Genomic DNA, 21261 nt, shown 5'->3' with positions numbered 1-21261 from the left:
ACATAGTTCACTTAAAACATATTTATTGATATTATGATCAAATAAAAATATATTCTAGGAACTTGACATATATTTTTAAAATATAACTCTTACATTCGGTAATACACACATAATAATATTATTATTTTTGTGCATTCATCCAAAATACCAAATCATTATCAAGGGCACAAAAAACGAACGACATTTAAAATTTGCATAATAAACATTACCTAGTCACTTTGATACAGATAGAAAACTATAACAATTATTTAAAATTCGATTTTATTATTCGATAGGTACATAATATATTTTTATGATTCGGTTTATTTTTTTCAAATAGGTCTCACCAAATATAAAATACGAAGAATAATACACTAAAAATATTTCTAATTACGGTAATTTCATTATTTACTGCACCTTTTAAAATGTCTTTGATATCGCTATTAACAGCTGATAATTCAAGTTGATCATAACATCAGTCACTTGAAACAGCGATACACTAATTTTAAATGAAAACAAATATCCACCATTTAAGGTGTCATTGAACTACTCTACAACTAAAAATATCAAATAATCGTGATCTTCGTAGAACAAAATGATCACCACATATAATTGACCGACAACCGTCCGGTCGCCGTTATCTACATTCGAATTTATATTAAGTTCATTCTCTCGTTCGTTCCTAACTATGCCTCTCTCTCTTGTGGTTTCACCTCCATTTCCCTGTTCGTTTGAATGTTTGTCATTTGTTTGTTTACAAGTTTGAGCGTTTGCACGATTGTCAGCGGACCCACGGTTCGATCCGTGTGGCGAAGCGGATCAGAGTCTCTTGTGGGAGTCCGTACTGGCACTCTTCAGAGAGCCGAAGCGGCGGGTTTGCGCGGGCGCTGGTGTGGTCTCACGATCGAGACTGGCTGCCCGCAGGATCAACCCTCGCTGTCTTAGTGGAGATTCTGAACGGATCTGACGATGAAAAAATGTAAATTATTAACTTATCGTGAAAAATAGATGCAATATCTGTAAGGATAGGGAAATATCCTATTGTGGTATATCTCAACCTCAACTCAACTTGCCCATTAAAATAAGTTTTAACATAATATCTTCACATGGATCCGGAGTTAGGGACCTTTGATCAAAAATGGGGCTTAATGCTAAAAATGTGTGTGTGTGTGTGTTCCTTCTTCGTTGAAAGGCCACTAAATGTGGCTGCCGACCTGATGGAATCGACAATTCATAACAAAGGTTTGACGAGTTGACAACTGCCACTGTCTCTAAATCTGCATTTGTGCTCCTAAAATTCATTCGAAAATTCGTGATATTTTTTTTTACGTATGACTCAATTCCAAGATTTTCAAGTAGTGGGGATTTATAAGGTTTCCATAATTTTAAACCTACTCACCGGCTCTCCAACGGACCCCCCTCTCTGCTGCCTCGGCTCTCTCCTCATTCGACTGCTGCGTTCAGTGAACGAAGTCTCGAGCGATCTCTGCGAGGGATCACTCATGGACTGGGAGAGAAGGTGCGTGGTAGACGAGGAGTTGGAGTCATCGATGTTGGAATATTCTTCCAGACTGTCTTCACGCTGTGGAGTGTCGGATTCCTGAAAAATATAATGTTCTCTCGTAAAAATTATGTAGGTACAACAGAGCGAAATATTACAGTATGTCAATCAATGATCAATAGATGGATGCAGACGAAGTTTGTTCCTGATTTCCAATGTATCTGTTTCGGTAATGTGGTGGGTTGGGTAAATTATGTACCAATTACTTCTTAAAGTATAATAAAGATCATGTGTCAAGACCAGGTATTATTTACTTACTTCTTCTAACTCTCGTAGAGTAGTGGAATAGTGGTGCCTCCTATTTTCTTCCCGTTCCTTCTCTCGTTCCCTTTTGTCCAGTTCTTCGGCTAACATCATCACTTCCCAATCACCGCCACTTCCAGCCATCGCTGTAATATAAAGCCATTATTATTTTCAAAGAAACGTATTTACGATCTTGTTCACAAGTGGACGTCTTACACCCGATATAACAGACAACTTAAGCTTGCATCGATTTTGATAGCCCAGGTTGAACATAGTCTGCCACCTTGAGCTAATATGAGACAAAACGTATTTGGCTGCTCCAGTGTATTTCAGATGATTGAGGTATCCTTGACACTTTAGTACCTAAAGCTAAAAATTAGTTATATATATATTCCGTTCTTAACGTTTAGTTTTACAATAATAATTCATATTCCACGCGCTTCAAACCATTTATCGATGCACTGCCAAACCGTACTTCGCAGGGATGCGAATTTTGAAATTCTAGCCAATGAGGATCGCCTAAACTGTACTTAGGCGCATGCGTGGATACCGTCTGCAGCGCCTCTGTCGGCGACTGGGAGAACTACCGCGACGCCGCGAGCGGGTCACATCGATCGCCATTGATAAAATCGAAATCTTATGTTTTAATCGTTCAATCTCCATATTTGTGTGTATCGTGCGTGACAAGGTCTGAGACTGTTTATCGTACCGCCGGCCGGTGTGTTAAGGAAAAGGGGTGACAGCGAGAAGAACCAGCCACGCTGAGGAGCCGCCATCGCTGCAACTGAAGGTCAGTCCACGCGCATGATATCCTTGTTGGCCAGGTTTCTCAATTAGTACCTATCGTTTGTTACCGGCGAGTATAATTATATATTTATGCTCGATCCAAACAGTTACAAATTGGCATTGCATCATATTTCCGAAAACCGCGTCAATTTGTAACAATATACTTGTACTCACTTCTAATGGGAGAAAAACTTCCGTGACTAGAACTACTGGCTCTACCTCTTCTTGAACTGCTTTCCACAAATTCTTCGAATACTGGCGTGCGAGGCATTGATTCTGAATCGCTGCTTGATGATGTTGAGTTCCTATAGAATTTTATAAAAATAAGAAACTACGCAGGTATACCTAGTCGGCAGCAACAATGGATAAGCGGGAGACATGACCAAAGAAGTGAATCACTATGTTATTGTAATAGGAATAAGCACTCAGTGCTAATAGCACCAAAAAGTACATAAATGTTCAACATAGACATAATACGAGTGAATTTATAAGAACTGGCGAGATTTGGCCTGAAATGCCAAGTTTATTTCAATTCAAATTCGTGTCGGTCATTGAGGATCTCCATACATACTTAACATTTTAGATAAAAGTTCTAGTCTTACGTGTCACTCCAACTATAGTCGCTCCCAATGTCAAGAACGACGTCGTTGCAGTTATGTGCTGGTTTCTGACTCGAATGAGAACCGCGATGGTACCCGAAGAATGAGCCAAGACTAAACTTGCGGTGGTGCCGCTGCCGACCTAAATCAACTGGACAAAAAACATTGTTAGTAATAAGAATGTATCGTTGTAGATCAAAGTTTACGGAAAAAATTGAACTTGCAAACACAACAACAGTTAAATAACAAGAACTATTAGACGAAAATCGCATCATAAACACTTCTGCTTTGCTTGTAACCGTCTAATTGATTAACACCTTGGTGGTCACTAGAAACGCCTATAGCCATAATCCCATTGTTCAATCTATTGTGCCTGCTCTGAAGTAATTTCCAGCTCAAGTTTTTAATGTCTCAAGAATACATAATATAACACTAACTTTTCTCTTTCGTTCCTGTATGATGCATTCCAGTGTCGACAGAAAGGGTCTTCTTTATTTTTGACTTGGTGCTGTCTAGATGTGAGCCGAAGAAATGGAAAGGCCGCATGCTGCGTCTACTGGTTCTCAGGCTTGATTGTTCTGGACTCAGCAGAGAGCGATCCTCCGAAGTCCCGTGAGGAGATATGGGCCTACACAAAACAATAAATACATTAGTTATTTATCGGTATAGTAGGAGTACATTCTTAACAAAAATGTCGCATCGAAGTTACCTCGTTAAGTCTTGCATTTCCATGCTTTCTTGATCACTTTGGTCCTCCCATGACTTCCTGTGTCTCAATTTCGCTGCCCGTTTTCTCGAATAAGTTCCAGCTTTGCCATCTAAATTTAAATCTAGCCTTTTGGACTTGCTCACTGTCCATTGTTCCTTATTCGAGTAAGATTTTTCTGTTCTGCTTGATATTCTTTCAGCTAAGCTTTGTATTTCTGAATATGACATTTTTGCTAATTCTATTCCTTCCGTCATTTCTGCAAGCTTTTCTTCTGAAATGTCGTCGGCGGTTAAAATTTCTTTAGGAGATGATGATGGTTCTGGAACTTCTTTTTCTTCCTCTTCCGCACTTACTGTAGGTGGAGATGTCGCGAAAACTGTATCTAGTGAATCACCTCTCTGCAACAAATTGACGTAGAGATGAGAAATCAAGCCCACGAGTAGAAAAGTTACATGATTTTAGAATTCGATAAATTCGTACCATAAAACCTTCATCTGCACCAGAAATGTCTTCACTACCAGAGCTGCCATTTTTACAAAGTTGTATGTGTGCTGTACTTTCATCGGTTAGTTCACTTGGAGGTTGCTGTGGGAGTTCTACTTGTTCTTCTGTCGGACTGATGCCTGGCAAGCCAAGTCGTTCTAACTCTTGAATACGTTTTTGAAGTTGACTGATTATTTCATCACGTTTTCTCACCTCATTTTCTAGGCTATTGAATCTACAAATTAAACAGAATTGTATTGATAATGAAGACAAAAAAGTGGAGCATTTAACACAAGTGCCAATATTATTGTGCCGTGGAGAAATGGACTCAAAAATGTACTTTTATAAAAATGTTTCTTATGAAATAATAAGAATATATGCAATATGCTGCTCACCTATCTTGAAATTTTCCTTGAACATCATGTAAATGACCTTGAATAACTTGTTTTATGCCTAAAAGAACTTCGCCGAAATACTCTTGTTCTTCTAGAGATCCTGAAATTGCAAATAAATCTTATTGGTTTTCGATATAAACACAGAATAGAGTTTGATGTTAAATTCGCATAACTTAGAGCTAAAGCTCACCTCGCAGTAACTTCCGTTGATTGGCTACAGCAGAAATAAGAGTCAGTTTAGGTTTCTCTGAAGGCACTTTGATTTCTTCAGGTCTTAATGTTTTAAATCCATACATAGGATCAATATTCTGTTTAATATCATAATCTGCTTGTATTGGTATATCTATGTCTTCCGTGACGACTGCTTCAGTAACTGGAGGCACTATCTGAGTACTAGGTTCAATAGGCTCTGGAACTCTCTCCATACTTACCTCTGCAGGAGGGACTTCAGGAACATTCATTTCATTTCTTACGTCTGGCATTTGGAATATTTCACATTTGGCATCAACAGGAATGCTTGCAGGGGGTGAAGGCAAAGTGTGTCTATGGAATGTAACACTTTTAGAAAACTTTGAATGTCTTGCTACGTATCCCTCTAACGTTGGAGCTCGTATTAGTTTTTTCAATTCATTACTTCTTTCAGGACTTTCAGCAGGGGTAACATCTTCTGATAACTTTTTAAGAATGGATTTGAGAGTTCGCCTTTCTAGTGTCTCATTCGATCCATGGCTTCCAAGGGAATCAATTGATTTTCGTTTATATTTTCTTTTATCCATAGTGCTGCCTTCAGAATGACTTCGGGTTAGAGTATCACATAATAAGTCTTCCGAAGAACTAGTGCAGTCTAAACTAGAACTGCGAAATTTAACTACCTTTTCTAATTCTGCTAATTTTTGCCGTTCGTTTAAAATTTTCAATTTCTTTACGAATGGTAATCCTCCATATTCTGGCGAAAGATCGTCGATTGATCTATATTTTTTAGCTTTTGGCAAAAGCATGCCTCCGGTAAAGTGAGAATTTTTAGGATCACTTGGTTTTGCGACAATATTTTTCTTTGGAGAATATGTTAATAAATCTAAAGACTTTTCTTGGACGGGTTCCAAAGGGCCTGTTAAGCATATCTTAGGTTTATCTTGCTTAGAATTATCACTATCAACGTCAACATTATTATTGTCTATTCTAACAAGCTCCGCTGTAACTATAGGCACGCAAATATTTACAGCAGCCTCTGGCTTACACTCTTCTTTTACTTCTTGGCTCGCAATTTCAACGTCCTTCTTTTCCTCGTTCGATATACTCTGACTTTTTGACTCTCCTAGGATTGCAGCTTTCTTTAATTTCGTCCACGGTTTTTTAGGTTTAGTCTCTTTAGTCTCTTCTTTATGTTCAGTTTGCTGGATAGGTGAAATTTCTGCTGATGTTTTTTCTTGTAGCGGAATTTTACTTTTATCAATACTTACGTCCTTTGGTGAACTTACTCCTGACTCTTTTGGGGAGCTTCCGCTTTGTAACATCTTTAGTTTATCTCGGAAAGTCGATCCTACTGTTTTAGCAGGCGACTTTATTTTACTGACAACTGAATGGGGAATCGAGATTAAGCTACTTTCGGTTTTCGGGGTTGGCTCAACGACAGCTGCAGGTTTTTCACTGGCATCTTTCATGAGTGGTTGACAAACAGCCGTTCCGTCACCTTGAACTTGTAATATTTTATCTCTAAAGCTAACTTTGGGTTTTGATGTGCCGTCACTAGACCCTGAGGAATTTTTCCGAGAATTCTTCGCAGTTGGACTGTGAAGTTTTCCCGGTGAACTAGACTCAGAACCTTTTCTAATGGGGCTTAATGTTTTAATGGTTGGGCTTAGAGGACTTTTTATGGAACTAGGGCTAATGGTATCTGAACTTGATGCTTGATTGCTATTCATTGGGGTTAGCTGATTTTTTTCTCGTTCTTCTTTGGCTTTAAGTAACAGAAGCCTCTGCAGGAGTGGTAATCCTGCACCAATCACTTCGGGCTCACTATGGGGTCCTGAACTTGTAGATGGTGTCGGTTGAGGTTGAGGTGAAACAACAGATGATGTTGAATGCCGTTGCTTTGCAGCTTTTTCCTCACGGTCCTGTACAAAATGAAATATACGTTTAGGAATCTAATAATATTTTATTTAAGTGCCTAGCGCAAATACGCGTATAAATTTAAAGTTCACACCTGTTTTTCTTTCAGCAATTTTAATCTAGATAATAATGGTAGACCGGCTCCAATAGGTGATATGCATTTCTCTCCATTTTTACTGCCGGACGTCGTTTCTCCAGTGTCCTTCAAAGTAAATTTGTAGTTTGTTATACAACAAATAGTACTATCATTTGCGATTTCTGAATTTATAAAATACTTACATCTTGATTTATATGCTGTGAATCATCGCTTTCAACTCTAGCCATTCTCTTGAGAGTTTTTCCGTCCACAGATGATCTTTTTTCACCTGTCAATGCTTGAAGTTCCAATGATTCACCTGAACGCCGACCTGCTCTAGATCTGCTACGAATAGCATTCCGAATACCCTGAAAATACATTATTTTCATTAACATTTCATGCTCATCATCGATATTAGAATAGCTTTATAGTGCACGAGCATGCCTAGTATGCAATAGCTCTTACAGGTACCTTGACATCACTGCGGAGTTTGTGAACTATTCTTTTTGAAGTTTTGTCGTCTCCACCTTTATCAGGGCTGAGGTCTCCTGTTGAAAATTAATAGATATTTGTCAATTTAGCATGTTTTTTAAATATTACTTTTTTAAAGATAGCGGAAGCTGAAGTGCATTATTTGTCCTTGTGATGGTACTTTTTGATATGTTATTTAAATTTTGATATGTTTTGATAGCCACTGCGTTAGTTAATTCCTGTGTGATATTACCTTTACCTTTGACCTTTTGCCTTGACATGCTTTTTACTTCTTGTAACCTTTTCCTTCCCAGAGTCTGCAAAATATCTTGTGCTTCTGGATAGTCTTTCATTGCTGCCAATACGTCTTCACGAGACAACGAGAATAATTCTGAATATCCCACGGAACGCACGTCTGCTGTACGCCTAAGAGTCACATACAAAAAAATAAGTAATCACCTTATTACATAACAATTTTATTACCTCAAATATCTTTATGATGCAGGTACTTGTGTGTAAGAATTGTTGGTATCTTATGAATTGAATTAATGCTGACACAAAACTTCATTACTTGAATAACAAACACTCACTTGTTAAGTCCATCTAGGTTCAAAATTCCTATTTCACCAAAGAAGTCTCCAGCCTTCATAGTTGTGAGCACCCTTCCAGTTTCCGATATAACCTCCAATATGCCATCGGCTATTATAAACATCTCTCTGGCAACCTCGCCTGCAGGACATATGAAAAATGTTACTTCCTTGTTGACCGAAACGACTGCGTAGGTCAACGGTTTAACTCGATTTGCTTTTTGTATGTCCGGATATTGTCCTCTTCAGGACGCAAATTCTAGATCGATTCTCGTGAATTGTTGAGACCAGATTCTATGATTTTTTTGCAGATCTCGATTTAACATTTTGTTAAATGCGGAAACTGTCATAAAGGATTTCAGCACCAACGGTGTGTATGCTGCTTAAGATCACAGTGCCTTGACTGTAATAGTGTTTTTCACTTTTGCTTTTTCTAAGCATGTCGCAAGTCTACAGCTCACAGAGCCAATAGTATTCATAAAAGAGTATTAAGAATATTGCTCGTTTCGTAATATTACCTTTCCTACAGATAGAGTCCCCTGGGGTAAAAATGTAGGCCTTCATCTTTAATACGAGGTCGTGCAGGAATTCGGGTTGGCACTCTTGGAAAATTGTAACCTGAAAATTACCAACATTTTTTAAAATTAGGTACGGGTAAATCGAAACAATGTGATCAATGATTATTCTAAAAAGAAATAATTCTTAAAATAAAAATGCATAAATCCTATGTTATGTATAAAAAATAAGTCAATAGTTATCAGTGTGTCACAAAAAAACAAAAAAACAACTTTGGAAATAAACATAGCAACAGGCACATTATAATGTAATTTTCCAGGTTTGTTACCTGCTACCAAATTGCAAGAATAAAGGAAGTATTATGCCGATGCCGGATCAAAAGAATCATTGTAGCAAAAATCTATTGAGTATTCGCGGGTCGTGTTCATTACAACACCTCCTTTGAGAAAGCTCATTATAATTGTTTATTATATTTATTTCAAAGAAGCATTCCTAAATATTTTTCAACCTATTATACTACTTTAAAATATAAACTCAATTTTCAGTGCCAATTTAGTAATTAATTAACAAAGAAAACGATATCGTGATATTGCATTGAAAGGTTGTCAGCAATGCCAGCCCATCGCGAAATTACAATTTTATTGAATCCGTATACCACAGTCGACTTCCGAACCGACGGGGGTGGTAAAATTCTGAACCTGTCATAGGTATTACCTTTTTAAGAACGCTCAAATTGACATGCAATGCAAGCTCCGTCTTGAGCTTGTCAGGCAGGAGGCCTAGAGCTGTGTTGATGTCACCACCGCCCTGTATTCTTCCTCGAGACCAGGAGTAGTCGTACCAACGAAGTACCCGCCGCTTCATGCCTCCTGGAACCTGAACACAAAACGTACTGAATGGCAAAGCAAATTTGTTTAGGAGGAAGAAGGGGAAGAAGAGGGAACTACTTAATTAATATTACCGGTCGAAAAAGCAAATATTGGAGTATTATAAAGTATGTCAATGAGGCATCCGTATTTAGCATACTAAATGTTTTTGTCAATTTAAGTTAGTCCAACTTCTCTTCTAGATCACGAGGATAAAAGCGTCCTCAAATCATTGAGGTAGGTAGGTAATTTGAAAATTAATGGTTAAATTATTGACCGACCGGTCTGGCTCAGTCGGTAGTGACCCTGCCTGCTGAGCCGCGGTCCTGGGTTCGAATCCCGGTAAGGGCATTTATTTGTGTGATGAGCACAGATATTTGTTCTTGAGTCATGGATGTATTCTATGTATATAAGTATGTATTTATCTATTTAAGAATGTATATCGTCGCTTAGCACCCATAGTACAAGCTTTGCTTAGTTTGGGGCTAAGTAGATCTGTGTAAGGTGTCCCCAATATTTATATTTTTATATTTATATTATAAATACCTTATGGTGCCTCATGTAAGTCTTTGCACCATCAAGCAGTCGTTCAAACTCCAGCCTGTTCGCATTCCTGTTTGTGATGACATTGCCCACTTGTCCAACAATAGTAGCGAAAATAAACACCCCGATCAAGTAGCTCACTATTGTGAACACGTATCTGCAATAAACACGAATAATATCATTATACTGTATGATACAGATAAGGAAGATGAAGGAAGATTTACAAATGATACTAATGGGTAACAAAATGTTGAAGACACTTTTGCATGTAATTTATTAGGTAATTAGATGCAATAGGTCTACTTTTTAATAAGAAATTTTATGAGCATGATAAAGACAAAAAAGTGGAAAATGGAAATAAAAATAAAAAGAAGGTGTCTACAAAAACTTGTGATGAAAAAGAAAAAGTGCAAAGTTTTCGAACAGTTGCAAATATACAAAACACCCCAAAGCATATACAGATAGGAAACGATACGATTACAATATGGCGGTTACAATCAATGAAGGCTGTTCGAAAACTTTCAAAAACTTCGCGTCAGTTTCGATATCGATGAGTAAAGGAAAAAAGAACAAATAAAAAGACAATTTCATGAAAGAACTAGTCACATTTATCGTCGTTACCCAAAGTTTGTCGCCGTGAAGCGAACAGCCTCCAAATTTCTGCCGCCGCCATTTTAAAAGTACAAATACTTCACATGGGCTGTTTCCCTTCAAATTTTTTAAACACTTCCAGTATATTACATTACCTATCCATACGTATCGTAGCGTTTGTAACAAATTGTACGCGTTGCTTAATATTCTTAAATCTATTTGCATAGATTATAAGATCCCCTAACTATAAAGAGAGTCGATGTAGGTAAGTTACATACTTTAATAATGAGATGTTTGCGTCAGATTAAAATAGATCATATTAAAATAATTATCTTTGGAGAAATCGTCACCAAGATGCAAGTCATTAAAATGTTTAACCAACAATTCAAAGGTGTGAGAGTACATATCGGTTACTCCAAAAGATTTCAATGCTACCCATACTTATTTCTCCATAACTTTTTTTACTTGGTTAAGCCGATTGTAAAAGGGCCATGTAAAACGAAATGTATTCAATCTATATAAAGCACAGTTGAAATCAGGACCTTTTCCGCTAAGTAAATAATCGGATTGTCAACGGTGTCCTTTTGTGGACCCTTTTCCATTACCATTTGGTTATAGGGCATGTATCAAAGTTTCGCAACTTCCTTGGTTTTTTTGATTAATACTTAATGTATTTGAGATAGCCTACGTTTTTTTTAGGAAACAGCCAAGTGTAAGTATTTTAATTAATATTATAAGACGCACACAATACCTACATTGTTAGTATAACACTGCGATTGGTCAGATCATGTGTATTATGTAGATAAATATAGTAGATTCTATCTGAGATTATAATGAAATTTCAACCTTGTACCACAAAGGAAAATGTTAAGATAAAGAATAATCTTAATTTTCCTTCAACGCAAGGAAACCTGTTTATAATTTAAATTACAAAACAGCAGCGGTTAAGTAACAATATTTTCGTGAGCAAAATTTTGTTATAAAATTAAATTATAATAAACAAAACAGCATCGTCGTAAATACAACGACTGGCGATACGACTATCAACACAATATGAATATAAGTAATTAAGTAGGTGATATCAACGAGTGTTAAAAACAACGTCTTTTTAAAGAAAACCATCACTATTGACTCTAACATAACAGATATATATATCCTATTCATATCGCATCTAGAGCTAATATCTTAACATTATCTACAGCTCGGATCGGGCCGAGTTTCATCGACATTAATACGAATGAATTTAATCGAGCTTAAAATGGAAGATGGCGGCCGGCTGTCAACATTACTGCTTGCCGGAATCTGTAATTAAAAATCTTGACGCTTGATAATCTAACCTATCCGGTCGATGTTTTCTCCATTTGTGTAACCTCGATACGAAACAGAAAGTGGGCTGCTTGATTTACTAAAGTTTTGTACATAATAGACTCAGTTATTTGAGTATTTTAGTCTTCAACTTCAACTTCGGCTAGTAATCATAGGAATGACAATTTATTTTTGTAGGGAGTCCCTAACTTTCAAGGTCAAAATGTTTTTCGAAATTTTATGGAGATACAGCATGTTTTTTTTAATGTAAATCCAAGCATAAGCAATAAATATATACCTGCTTTGTAACCTATTTCATCGATTAATTTTTAAATTAATATTTCCAAGTAAATGCCAATTGGAGAATCGAGTACTTATGTCATTAAGGTTTTTTAATTGTTTTAAGGTATGTTTTACTTTTATTTCTATTATTTTATTTTGCTAATCCAAAAGGCAACTTGATCTTTATAGAAGCCTACGCAGAAAACCAGTATTCATTATGTTTTCATGGAAGTAATTTGATAAAATGGATACATTATAAGGAAAATGAACCTGAATTTCCCAAAAGCCCTTTTCACTTAATGAGAGTAATACTACGCGGCAGGTGTAAATAAATATTCTATAAAACCAAAAAAAGTTGTTGTTATGAGAATTTTTAAGTCCATTTATGGCTATCTAGCGAGAAGGGTCCTTATCTCGGAGCATATTTAATATATAATACCAAAGAGGATCGAGTATTATAAAGAGTTACTGTCCAAGTAAAATGTGTAATCACAGTGCATAGACTGCCATCTCTCGACACAAGCTTAAAACTTTTGAACCTCAGTTTTGACAATTTGGCCCATATTCTTAGCTTGATAATGTGTTAAAATATCAAATATTAATATTAGCGCCATCTAGCCGAGCGTCCCCCAAAGGTGTATCGCCATCTAGGTCACCGTACCTTTTTCTGTATGGTTTTGAGGTACGTTTTTTTCTTAGACTTTATCTGTCTATACGGAGTTATATGTCTTTGATAATACCAAGGAGCGGACAAGCCGCCGGTGAACATGTGAGCATACACTTGTCGTTGTGTGCGTGCGTGATGACACGACTCGGTGTTCGTTCGTATGTACACAGACATGGAAATCTCTCCATGGAAAATGCTCTCCTGACTAATAAGGTTACAGCTCACGGCTTTGCTGAAAATGAACCTAAAAGTGAGTAGTTAGACCAAACTACTAAACTACGATAGGCATATTAAGTAAACGTCGGTTGCATTAGGAGCGTTTTTGCCGCCCAGCAACATTTTCCGAGCCCCTTAGTCTCAAACATTAAGGGTTTAATAAAATTTCCCTGAGGCGCTCGAAGTCCGCCCGGGTATTGAAAGAAAATTACTACTTATGTCACTGTCAGTGGTTAATTAAAGATTCTTATAAATTTTTACATGTTAGTGTCAGTTTGTTACGTATTTTATAAAATGGATTGACTTAGGGCCCATTTACAAGGGGCAAGCACGTCGAGAACTTGCATAGGTACGAGTTTCATTGCATTTCGGTATTTGAATAGTGTGTCAATAGGCTATTTTAATAAATTTACAGTAACAACTAGGGATCAAATCAAATTATTTTATTGAATATTTTTTCGATTTGATATTTTTCAAGTAGTCACACTACCATATATGTATATACCTAAATTATACGAGTGGGGGTTATTATATGGGCGGGCGGGTGGTCTAGTGTTATCACTAGACAGCCGCGTAAGCTGAAGACCCGGGTTCGATTATCGGCTCGGCCACCAGTGGGGTCTTGTCGTTTTTTCTTTCGTGATATCTATTTCAATTTATAAATTTAAAGTAAATTATTTCACACAAATTACGAAATATTGCTATTTTATATATCGTGCCGATTCATTGGCGTCAAAAATCTTTGATTGACGCCAAGCACTAGTCGTGTCGCGACTTGCATAGAAAAATGAGATATTTATTATTTATTTAGCTTATGATTAGGGTTTATCCTTGAGCTACATTTGATGATAGGTATAATAATAACTCAAAGCAGAATAGATGCGTCCGTTATCCTTATTCAGCATAAATATCTGGGCGACCGAGCTTCGCTCGGTTCTATTTTAATATATCACGTCTTTAGATAAAAAAAAACTCTTATAAATACAAAAACAAAAAAAAGACAAAAAACAAAAACTTAATTTCTGGATTCGAAACCCTGACACCTACGATCTATCTGCGTACATTAGACCGACCTCGTACGACTGAGCTAAGCGGAATCGATGCGCGCGCGGCGAAATTAACGACCATATTTTATGATTACTAACGCGAAAGAAAAACTCACGAAAACTCGAAAATTCGCGTTTTCCGGGATCTAAGGCTACGCTAGATCGATTTTTCACCCCCGAAAACCCCCACATAACAAATTTCAGCGAAATCGTTAGTGCGGTTTCCGAGATCGTCGGTATATATAAATAAATAAATATACAAGAATTGCTCGTTTAAAAGTATAAGATTTAAATACATCAGGGCATTTCAAAAGAAAAACCTTATTGAAAGAGTCCTTAACCGGTGCTTTACGTTATTTGAGCTTATTCTATATTCCCAAAGCTTGAGTCGACAATGCACGAAATACCAGTGTAAACCTTGTTCAATGAACTCGTCGATCCAGATAACAACTTCGTGTTCTTCCATTGTATTATCAATAATCACAATAATGGAAAGTGTGTTTCCAAAAGTGGATTTCTATTCAGTTTTATATGAGGCTTTGGTTATTACCAGAGAATACAAATATAGGAAGGAAAAAACGTTGGGAAAAAAGGTAAAAATAATGTTAATTAATCGCGTTCGACTTGTGTGTGACTTTAAATATGTGTACAAAGCGCGAGAACTTAAAGTGTTATATAGAAAGGAGATTGGAAATGGCGGGCGATTTGTAATATTGAACATGTCTGTTGCAAGTTCTTTCTTTCATACACACTTGTAGATGTAGATGGACGCTCTATATGGCTATTGCGCAATACACGTGCAACATCCATGTATGTGGTATGTGTACATGCGAACGACCAGCGCGTCGTGTCATCACGCACGCACACAACGAAAACTGTATGCTCAATGAGGTAAGAACTGCGACACATCCGCGGGCGGCTTGTCCACTCCGCTCTCTAGTATTATACGCTCTTAGGTTACCTAGGTATGAGAATTTGACGCATTTTTTATTTATTTATTTACTTATACAAGTACAGTGTCCCACAAAACAGTTTCCACGGTTTGACTGTGGGATCGTGCAGTCTCTACTCTCTTATATTATAAAATAATCTATAGTATTAAATACTTGGGTATGATAAACTATTTCTATACATAATTTATGAGGTAACTACGCAGCTTTTTACCAAATTTAACTTTGTTGGCTTCCTGTCTGATGTCAGTTTAATTTAACACTGGTTTAGTGTGTTCGACTCGCATATACAAAGGAAAGGATAAGATTATCTCCCCTGTGCTTTGAAATTTAATAGACTCCGCGTTCCAACGTCTACGTAAGTATATTAGTGACGGGATGGCATTTCCGCTAGTAATGCGAGAAAATGGCTGTTGTAAATAACCTTTATGAGGAAACCAATAATGTGGATATATACCTACGTATAAGAATGAGATAGGTGACGAAGACATAATTTTTGTATTTTTTTTTATGGGATAGGAGGCAAACGAGCAGACAGGTCGCCTGATGGTAAGCGATCACCGCTGCCCATGGACACCCGAAACACCAGAGGTGTTAGAGGTACGTTGCCGGCCTTTAAGATGGGTGTACGCTCTTTTCTTGAAGATTTGAAGGTCGTATCGGTCCGGAAATACCGCAGGCGACAATTCATTCCACTCATTCATTAGTATGTACTTAAAAGGAGAAGAGCCGATCTATCCTCCATCCATAGGTGCATAAGTATATATTTATTAAAATATATCAAGTTGTATTAAAAATCTACGTCAATATGTTATATCTTTCTAATTATATATAACTTTCTGATTATGATTTAAGTAGGGTTTTTTTAAAGCTAGGATGAAAATGAACTCATGAAACGCCAGAACTGTTACACAACCTTCATTAATAGGCACAAATACTAGGATTGGTTCATCATCATCATCAGTCCCTTACCGTTCACTGCTGAGGGTAGGCCTCTTCTTTACCATCTAAGTCCCTTCTCCCGGTCGTGAGCCAGTCTTACCCAGAAGGGATTCCAAACTACTCTCATCTGAATCAATTTAGTTAGGAAGTATACAGGTTCGATAAAAATTACTCTGCTCAAAATCTTGCGTAATTTTGAGAGAGTTATTACACTGTTTACCAAAACTGGCAGTGATTTAAACGAGCAATATAGAACTAGCTCATGCTAGTTCTTTGAAATAGACAAAGTGATGAAGTTCAAGTACTAAGCCATCCATTTTGCGATACGAAAACGAGTTTATAGTCCCTTATGATAAAAAGGGACAAACGGCCCTGAAAGCAGGTTGACATACAAACGTGGTCCTTATTTTCCTCAATGGATAAGTATATATTTCATGCATATTACAGGAATTTTTTTACACAATTTAATGTGCTTTCATTAATCTCCGATGAAAAAATTACGGGGTGTGATAAGTTTGTCGTGTATGTCTGTCTGTCTATATATCTGTCTGTCTGTGTATCTGCAAATTATTTTTGAACTTGTGGACCATAGTCCAATACCGTTACCGCTATTGGAGTTGAGGAATTTTACATTAGATTCATTTGTGAAAAAATATTTTTCACCACACCAACTGGTAAAGGCTCTCTTTGCTATTCGAAATACAAATGGTTTACCCTTGAATCGCCGACAGACACTTCTTCGAATATTATTTCAAAGACAACGTTTCAAATAATTTCATTTCATCGATAGTTTATATCGTAGAACAATCGATACAAGTAAAATCAAACCGTAGACTTTTATTTCGTAGATAAGTTATTCCAAGTATACTTTATATCGTCGTATTTCGTTTCGTGTTTTTTCATTTCATTTTGTTTTACATTAAATACAATTCATTACGCATAATATTATTTCAATTATGATTTTTTCTAAAATTTTACAATTTGTAAACTGTTTGATTGGTCACTGTTCTAACCTAACCTAAACCTACTTTAAATAAAAAAAGGTTCGTTATTGTGTGGGGTCGCAGTTCTAACCTAACCTAAACCTACTCTGCAATACGTTTGCTTCTGTGTAAATCACAGGTCGAACCTAACCTAAACCTACTCAGTAAACTGTTTGTTTTTGTGTGTGGTCACAGTTCTAACCTAACCTAAACCTACTCTGCAATACGTTTGCTTCTGTGTAAATCACAGGTCGAACCTAACCTAAACCTAGTCTGTAAACTATTTGTTTTTTTGTGTGGTCACAGTTCTAACCTAACCTAAATTTACTCTGCAATACGTATGCTTCTGTGTAAATCACAGGTCGAACCTAACCTAAACCTAGCTACTCTGTAAACTATTTGTTTTTTTGTGTGGTCACAGTTCTAACCTAACCTAAACCTAATTTAAAAGCCATTCGTTGTTGTGAAGGTCGCAGTTCTAACCTAACCTGAACCTATTTGGTAAGCCGTTTTTTTCTGTGTGATCACACTTCTAACTTAAACCTACTCTAATATAGGATTTAAGCCAATGGTCATAGTTTAATTATGGACGTATGTGATGTGCCACGATGAAATCGACAATTTGAAGTTTCCTGCAATAGAAACATCTATAAATGTGTAGTACGACAAATGAGAAAGTTTTGTAATAATACGTCGAATAAATGAATTTCGATGTTTTGTAGTTTTGCTATTTGAAGTACTTTGAAACGAATCAGCGATGAAGAAATATTAGTTGAATAGTATTTATAATAACTAAGAAACTTTCAAATAAATAGTAGTTGAAACAAACTTACTTGAAACAATTTTACTCGAACTAAACTTTCGATGATTTGTTGTCGATGAAATGATATTCGATGAAAAGTTTGTCGGCGAAACAAGGGTACACCAATACAAATACATAGAAAGAAAAATTGCATTTTATCCACAAGAGTGGAAAGTAATTTCATACAAATTTTAACTTGATGTCTTTAAGCTGGCTGGTAAATTTTACCTATTAAATGATGATTTAGAATCATAAATATTGAATAAATTGATGGATTTGATGTAGTTTGATGTTTTATAATCAGTATTTTGTTAGTGTTGGTGTGGTGAAAAATGTTGTGTTTCACTCGGTGCACCGTGGCAAAGTTTTGTTTAACATAATCAAATATTGGAATCTTTCGCTTGCTCGGGTATCAATATTGGCACGTGCGGTACAGTTAAACAACAGCTTTGCTCCCTTGTAAAACAAATAATGATTACTTAAACAATTGATGTCATAATTCAGGGGAAAATGAGGACGAAATAATACGTTTGTGTGGAGATTCGATACTCCATCCCTTTAACCGCTCCCTTGAGCCAGCGTCAAGGCTTTCTTCGCTTTCCTTTTCCTTATTATCTGGTAACAAGTTTCTACGCACTTCTATATAACTGGCGAGACAGTAAACAACTTTATTGCGATGAATTATTACAGAAAATCTATCATTGTCGTAAATAATGAGAGGGCAATATTACTTATCCAACTAGTCTGAGACAACGCGTTAGTCTTTTTAGAGGCGAGGATTATTCTTTTGAAAAAGGTGAATAGAGTCAGATCATACTGATTTGGAAACGATTTTGTTACTATACCTACTGCATGTAGGTTTTCCTATTGATAAGACTTGGTTGACATAATAATTATGTATTTTTAATATTATGTCAATATTCCCGTTATTGCCGAAGCGTAGTCCGATATTTCACATTGGCGACGAGGATGGGATTCAAATCCACGCGTACAAAGCACACTGGATACTGAGATTGATACCAAGAGTTTACGGCAAAAAATATATAAAATTATGACGCTTGCATACCTATTTAATTAAAAGCCTACCATAGCAATGTCACTGTCAGCTTATCTTAATGTGACTGTAATCGACAACTTGGTAAATAAAATATCTTGGCATCAACTTTGTAGAAGTTACCTACCTAATAATATGAATGGAGCCACTATTATTGACATCAAAACGAATATTGAGAACTAACTTGTGCAGATTTTACTTAGAATTCTAGTCGCTTAACCGAAATAAACAGGACAAAAGATGAAGCAGCAAATTCGAGAATCATCCTCACGCAAAACCGCCGACCCTTATCAAAAACTATGAAATTTCCATCGAGGATATATTTTACGGACATGCTCTATAACTTGGACAGTTAAGGGGGTCTTTGACCTTTCAACGTTATTTATTGTCTTAAAATGAGGTTTTCGTACTTCCCTTCTTAGATTTATTGTTATCAAAACGCGTACAGGGCGCGTAGTTTTGTTAGGTTACAAAAAGTTGCGCCAAGGTGAGAAAACTGCCGGTATATTTTGTTTTCAAAATATTCGTCGAGGTATATCGTGAAATAGGTCTATTTAGTAATCAACATTATGATAATGCAATGCAAAGTATGTATTTGAGACGGAAGTCCGAAAATCACAGTACCTATTTATTTAGTTTTTTTAATTTGCATCCTGTGCGAACGCGCGAACGTTTATTATGGTACCTAATTATATATTTCCTGTTGAATGATATTTGTTTTTAATTTTAAAACATCGTGAAAGTTTCATAAACACATCGCAGCCAAATACCTAAATCGGATCATTAATTTTATCAGATCGAGATTCAGGAAAACGATTATATTTGTAATTTGTACAAAACTGCCCGCAGGCATCGTTCAATATTAGATATTCGTTTTAATTGTCTTTATTGGAACCCTGGAGATAGCCGTTAATAACAACCTTAATCATGAGACATTACACGTCACAATTTGGAACATTCCTCATATTTCTGAGACAGGAGTCTGTACAATTTTTACCTCATTAAAAGAATATCTGGGGAAACATAACAACTCAAAAATGGGCATTTTTCCAGAGAAAGGACCTAGATATAATATGTTTGTTTCCGAAATCCTCCGTTGCTTAATCTAATATGCTTAATATGATTTTTAAAGAATATCTAAGAGAAGACCAACTTCAATCTTTTTCGCCGCTTTGAACTGTTTTGTTCGTACCTACACATAATTATTATGTATTCCACTTCTGAGAAGTGCTCTTCTTTTCTTATAGTTTCTAAGCTAAGTACGTTGTTATACAAATACAAGCATTTCTCTTTTCAGCCTTCCTTACAATAAGGGTTCTTCCAAACATCGCCGCGGAATCGGCTCTAATAGCCGACCAAAAATCGCTCGTTAGTATGAAGACGCTTAAGCTGCGATTTTACATAGTCTTTTGAACAATGTGCGTAGCCGAATGGCACAGTAAAAGCTCACGAAACGAAACGCTCGTAGATATCTATCTCTATCGCTCTTGCGTATTGGCGCGACAGAGCCAGACTACCTTTCGCGGCGTTTCGTTTTCGTTTCACGTCGCAGAAATACCAATTCGGCTACGGCACCAGTTCTGAGCGAGCGTCGAGCATTCGCTTGTTCGTGCACCGATAAAGGTATAGGTAGTCAAGTGTGACGCACGAAAGAATTCTCGCAAAGAACTGTTTAACATTAGGTAAGTGAACGCAGCTTTACGCGTCGCCGTCGTTATCGCTAAACGCATGCACTGTACGCATGTTCGTAATAACGAGCTATTTTTGTTCGGCGAAAGTCAACTCCGCGTCGATTTGGGAATAACCTACTGAATTGTCTATGACGATCTTCTTCATGTTGTTTAAATCTTGCACTAAGCGTTTCGCTTCAACATTTCTTTTGCGAACCGCCAAGGAGTGGAATGCCCTGCTTGAGTCTGTGTTTCCGCATGAGTACAAGAGACCTCTCTTTAAAGCTAGAGTAAATTGGTATCTCAATACGTAAGCGTGCTCCACCGTAGACCGCATCATCACTTACCATCAGGTGTGATCGTGGTAAAACGTTTACCTATTCAAACAAAAAAACAGGTAAACCATGATCTGACCAATCGCTTGGTGCTGGACATACCCTCGGTTCGACTTGAACTGCAGAAGGCGGGACTTGAGTCCGCGTCGAGGCAGAAATTTGGGGCCACCAGCCGTGCTAGCAACAACCTTTGTGTTAATGCGAAAAATGCGTCGAACCACAGCTATATTAGGACTAGATATCACATACAGTTAGTATTTATTAGTAATTATTTTTAAATGCATTTCTGTCTGAAAAAAAATGTGGAGGCCGATTTCACACTAACGTTTTTTCTGCGCGTAAGTATACCGTCGTGTCGGCGCGCAATTGTGCGAAATATGCGCAATTTTATTATGAGTGCTGAGTTTTGCAAAAGACGATTCGTATCGCTTTCTAGAATCATTTTTATTCGCTCGTCAAACGGTAGTCTGAAACCGCCTTAAATGTCTTTATGCC

The 21261-nt window shown here is 36.9% G+C and overlaps 1 protein-coding gene across 1 annotated transcript in view; it reads right to left on the bottom strand.

The window, feature by feature from the left end:
* The window catches only part of LOC125236550, a 106633-nt gene continuing 85372 nt past the window's right edge, over positions 1 to 21261 (bottom strand). The window contains exons 8-25 of the mRNA XM_048143391.1: positions 9927 to 10080; positions 9229 to 9390; positions 8517 to 8616; positions 8002 to 8140; positions 7665 to 7837; positions 7412 to 7488; positions 7144 to 7308; positions 6959 to 7066; positions 4946 to 6869; positions 4756 to 4855; positions 4358 to 4595; positions 3878 to 4275; positions 3606 to 3796; positions 3172 to 3319; positions 2744 to 2874; positions 1799 to 1929; positions 1379 to 1579; positions 1 to 942 (exon numbers count right to left, since the gene is read on the bottom strand). Coding sequence (XP_047999348.1) covers positions 799 to 942; positions 1379 to 1579; positions 1799 to 1929; positions 2744 to 2874; positions 3172 to 3319; positions 3606 to 3796; positions 3878 to 4275; positions 4358 to 4595; positions 4756 to 4855; positions 4946 to 6869; positions 6959 to 7066; positions 7144 to 7308; positions 7412 to 7488; positions 7665 to 7837; positions 8002 to 8140; positions 8517 to 8616; positions 9229 to 9390; positions 9927 to 10080 — 4684 coding nt within the window. The 3' untranslated portion in view covers positions 1 to 798. The remainder of the gene's footprint in view (positions 943 to 1378; positions 1580 to 1798; positions 1930 to 2743; positions 2875 to 3171; positions 3320 to 3605; positions 3797 to 3877; positions 4276 to 4357; positions 4596 to 4755; positions 4856 to 4945; positions 6870 to 6958; positions 7067 to 7143; positions 7309 to 7411; positions 7489 to 7664; positions 7838 to 8001; positions 8141 to 8516; positions 8617 to 9228; positions 9391 to 9926; positions 10081 to 21261) is intronic.

Source organism: Leguminivora glycinivorella, chromosome 19 (genome assembly GCF_023078275.1).
Source record: "Leguminivora glycinivorella isolate SPB_JAAS2020 chromosome 19, LegGlyc_1.1, whole genome shotgun sequence".
NCBI classification, from domain to species: domain Eukaryota; kingdom Metazoa; phylum Arthropoda; class Insecta; order Lepidoptera; family Tortricidae; genus Leguminivora; species Leguminivora glycinivorella.
Note: the sequence above shows the minus strand (reverse complement) of the source record. Positions and strands in the feature narration are given on the sequence as shown.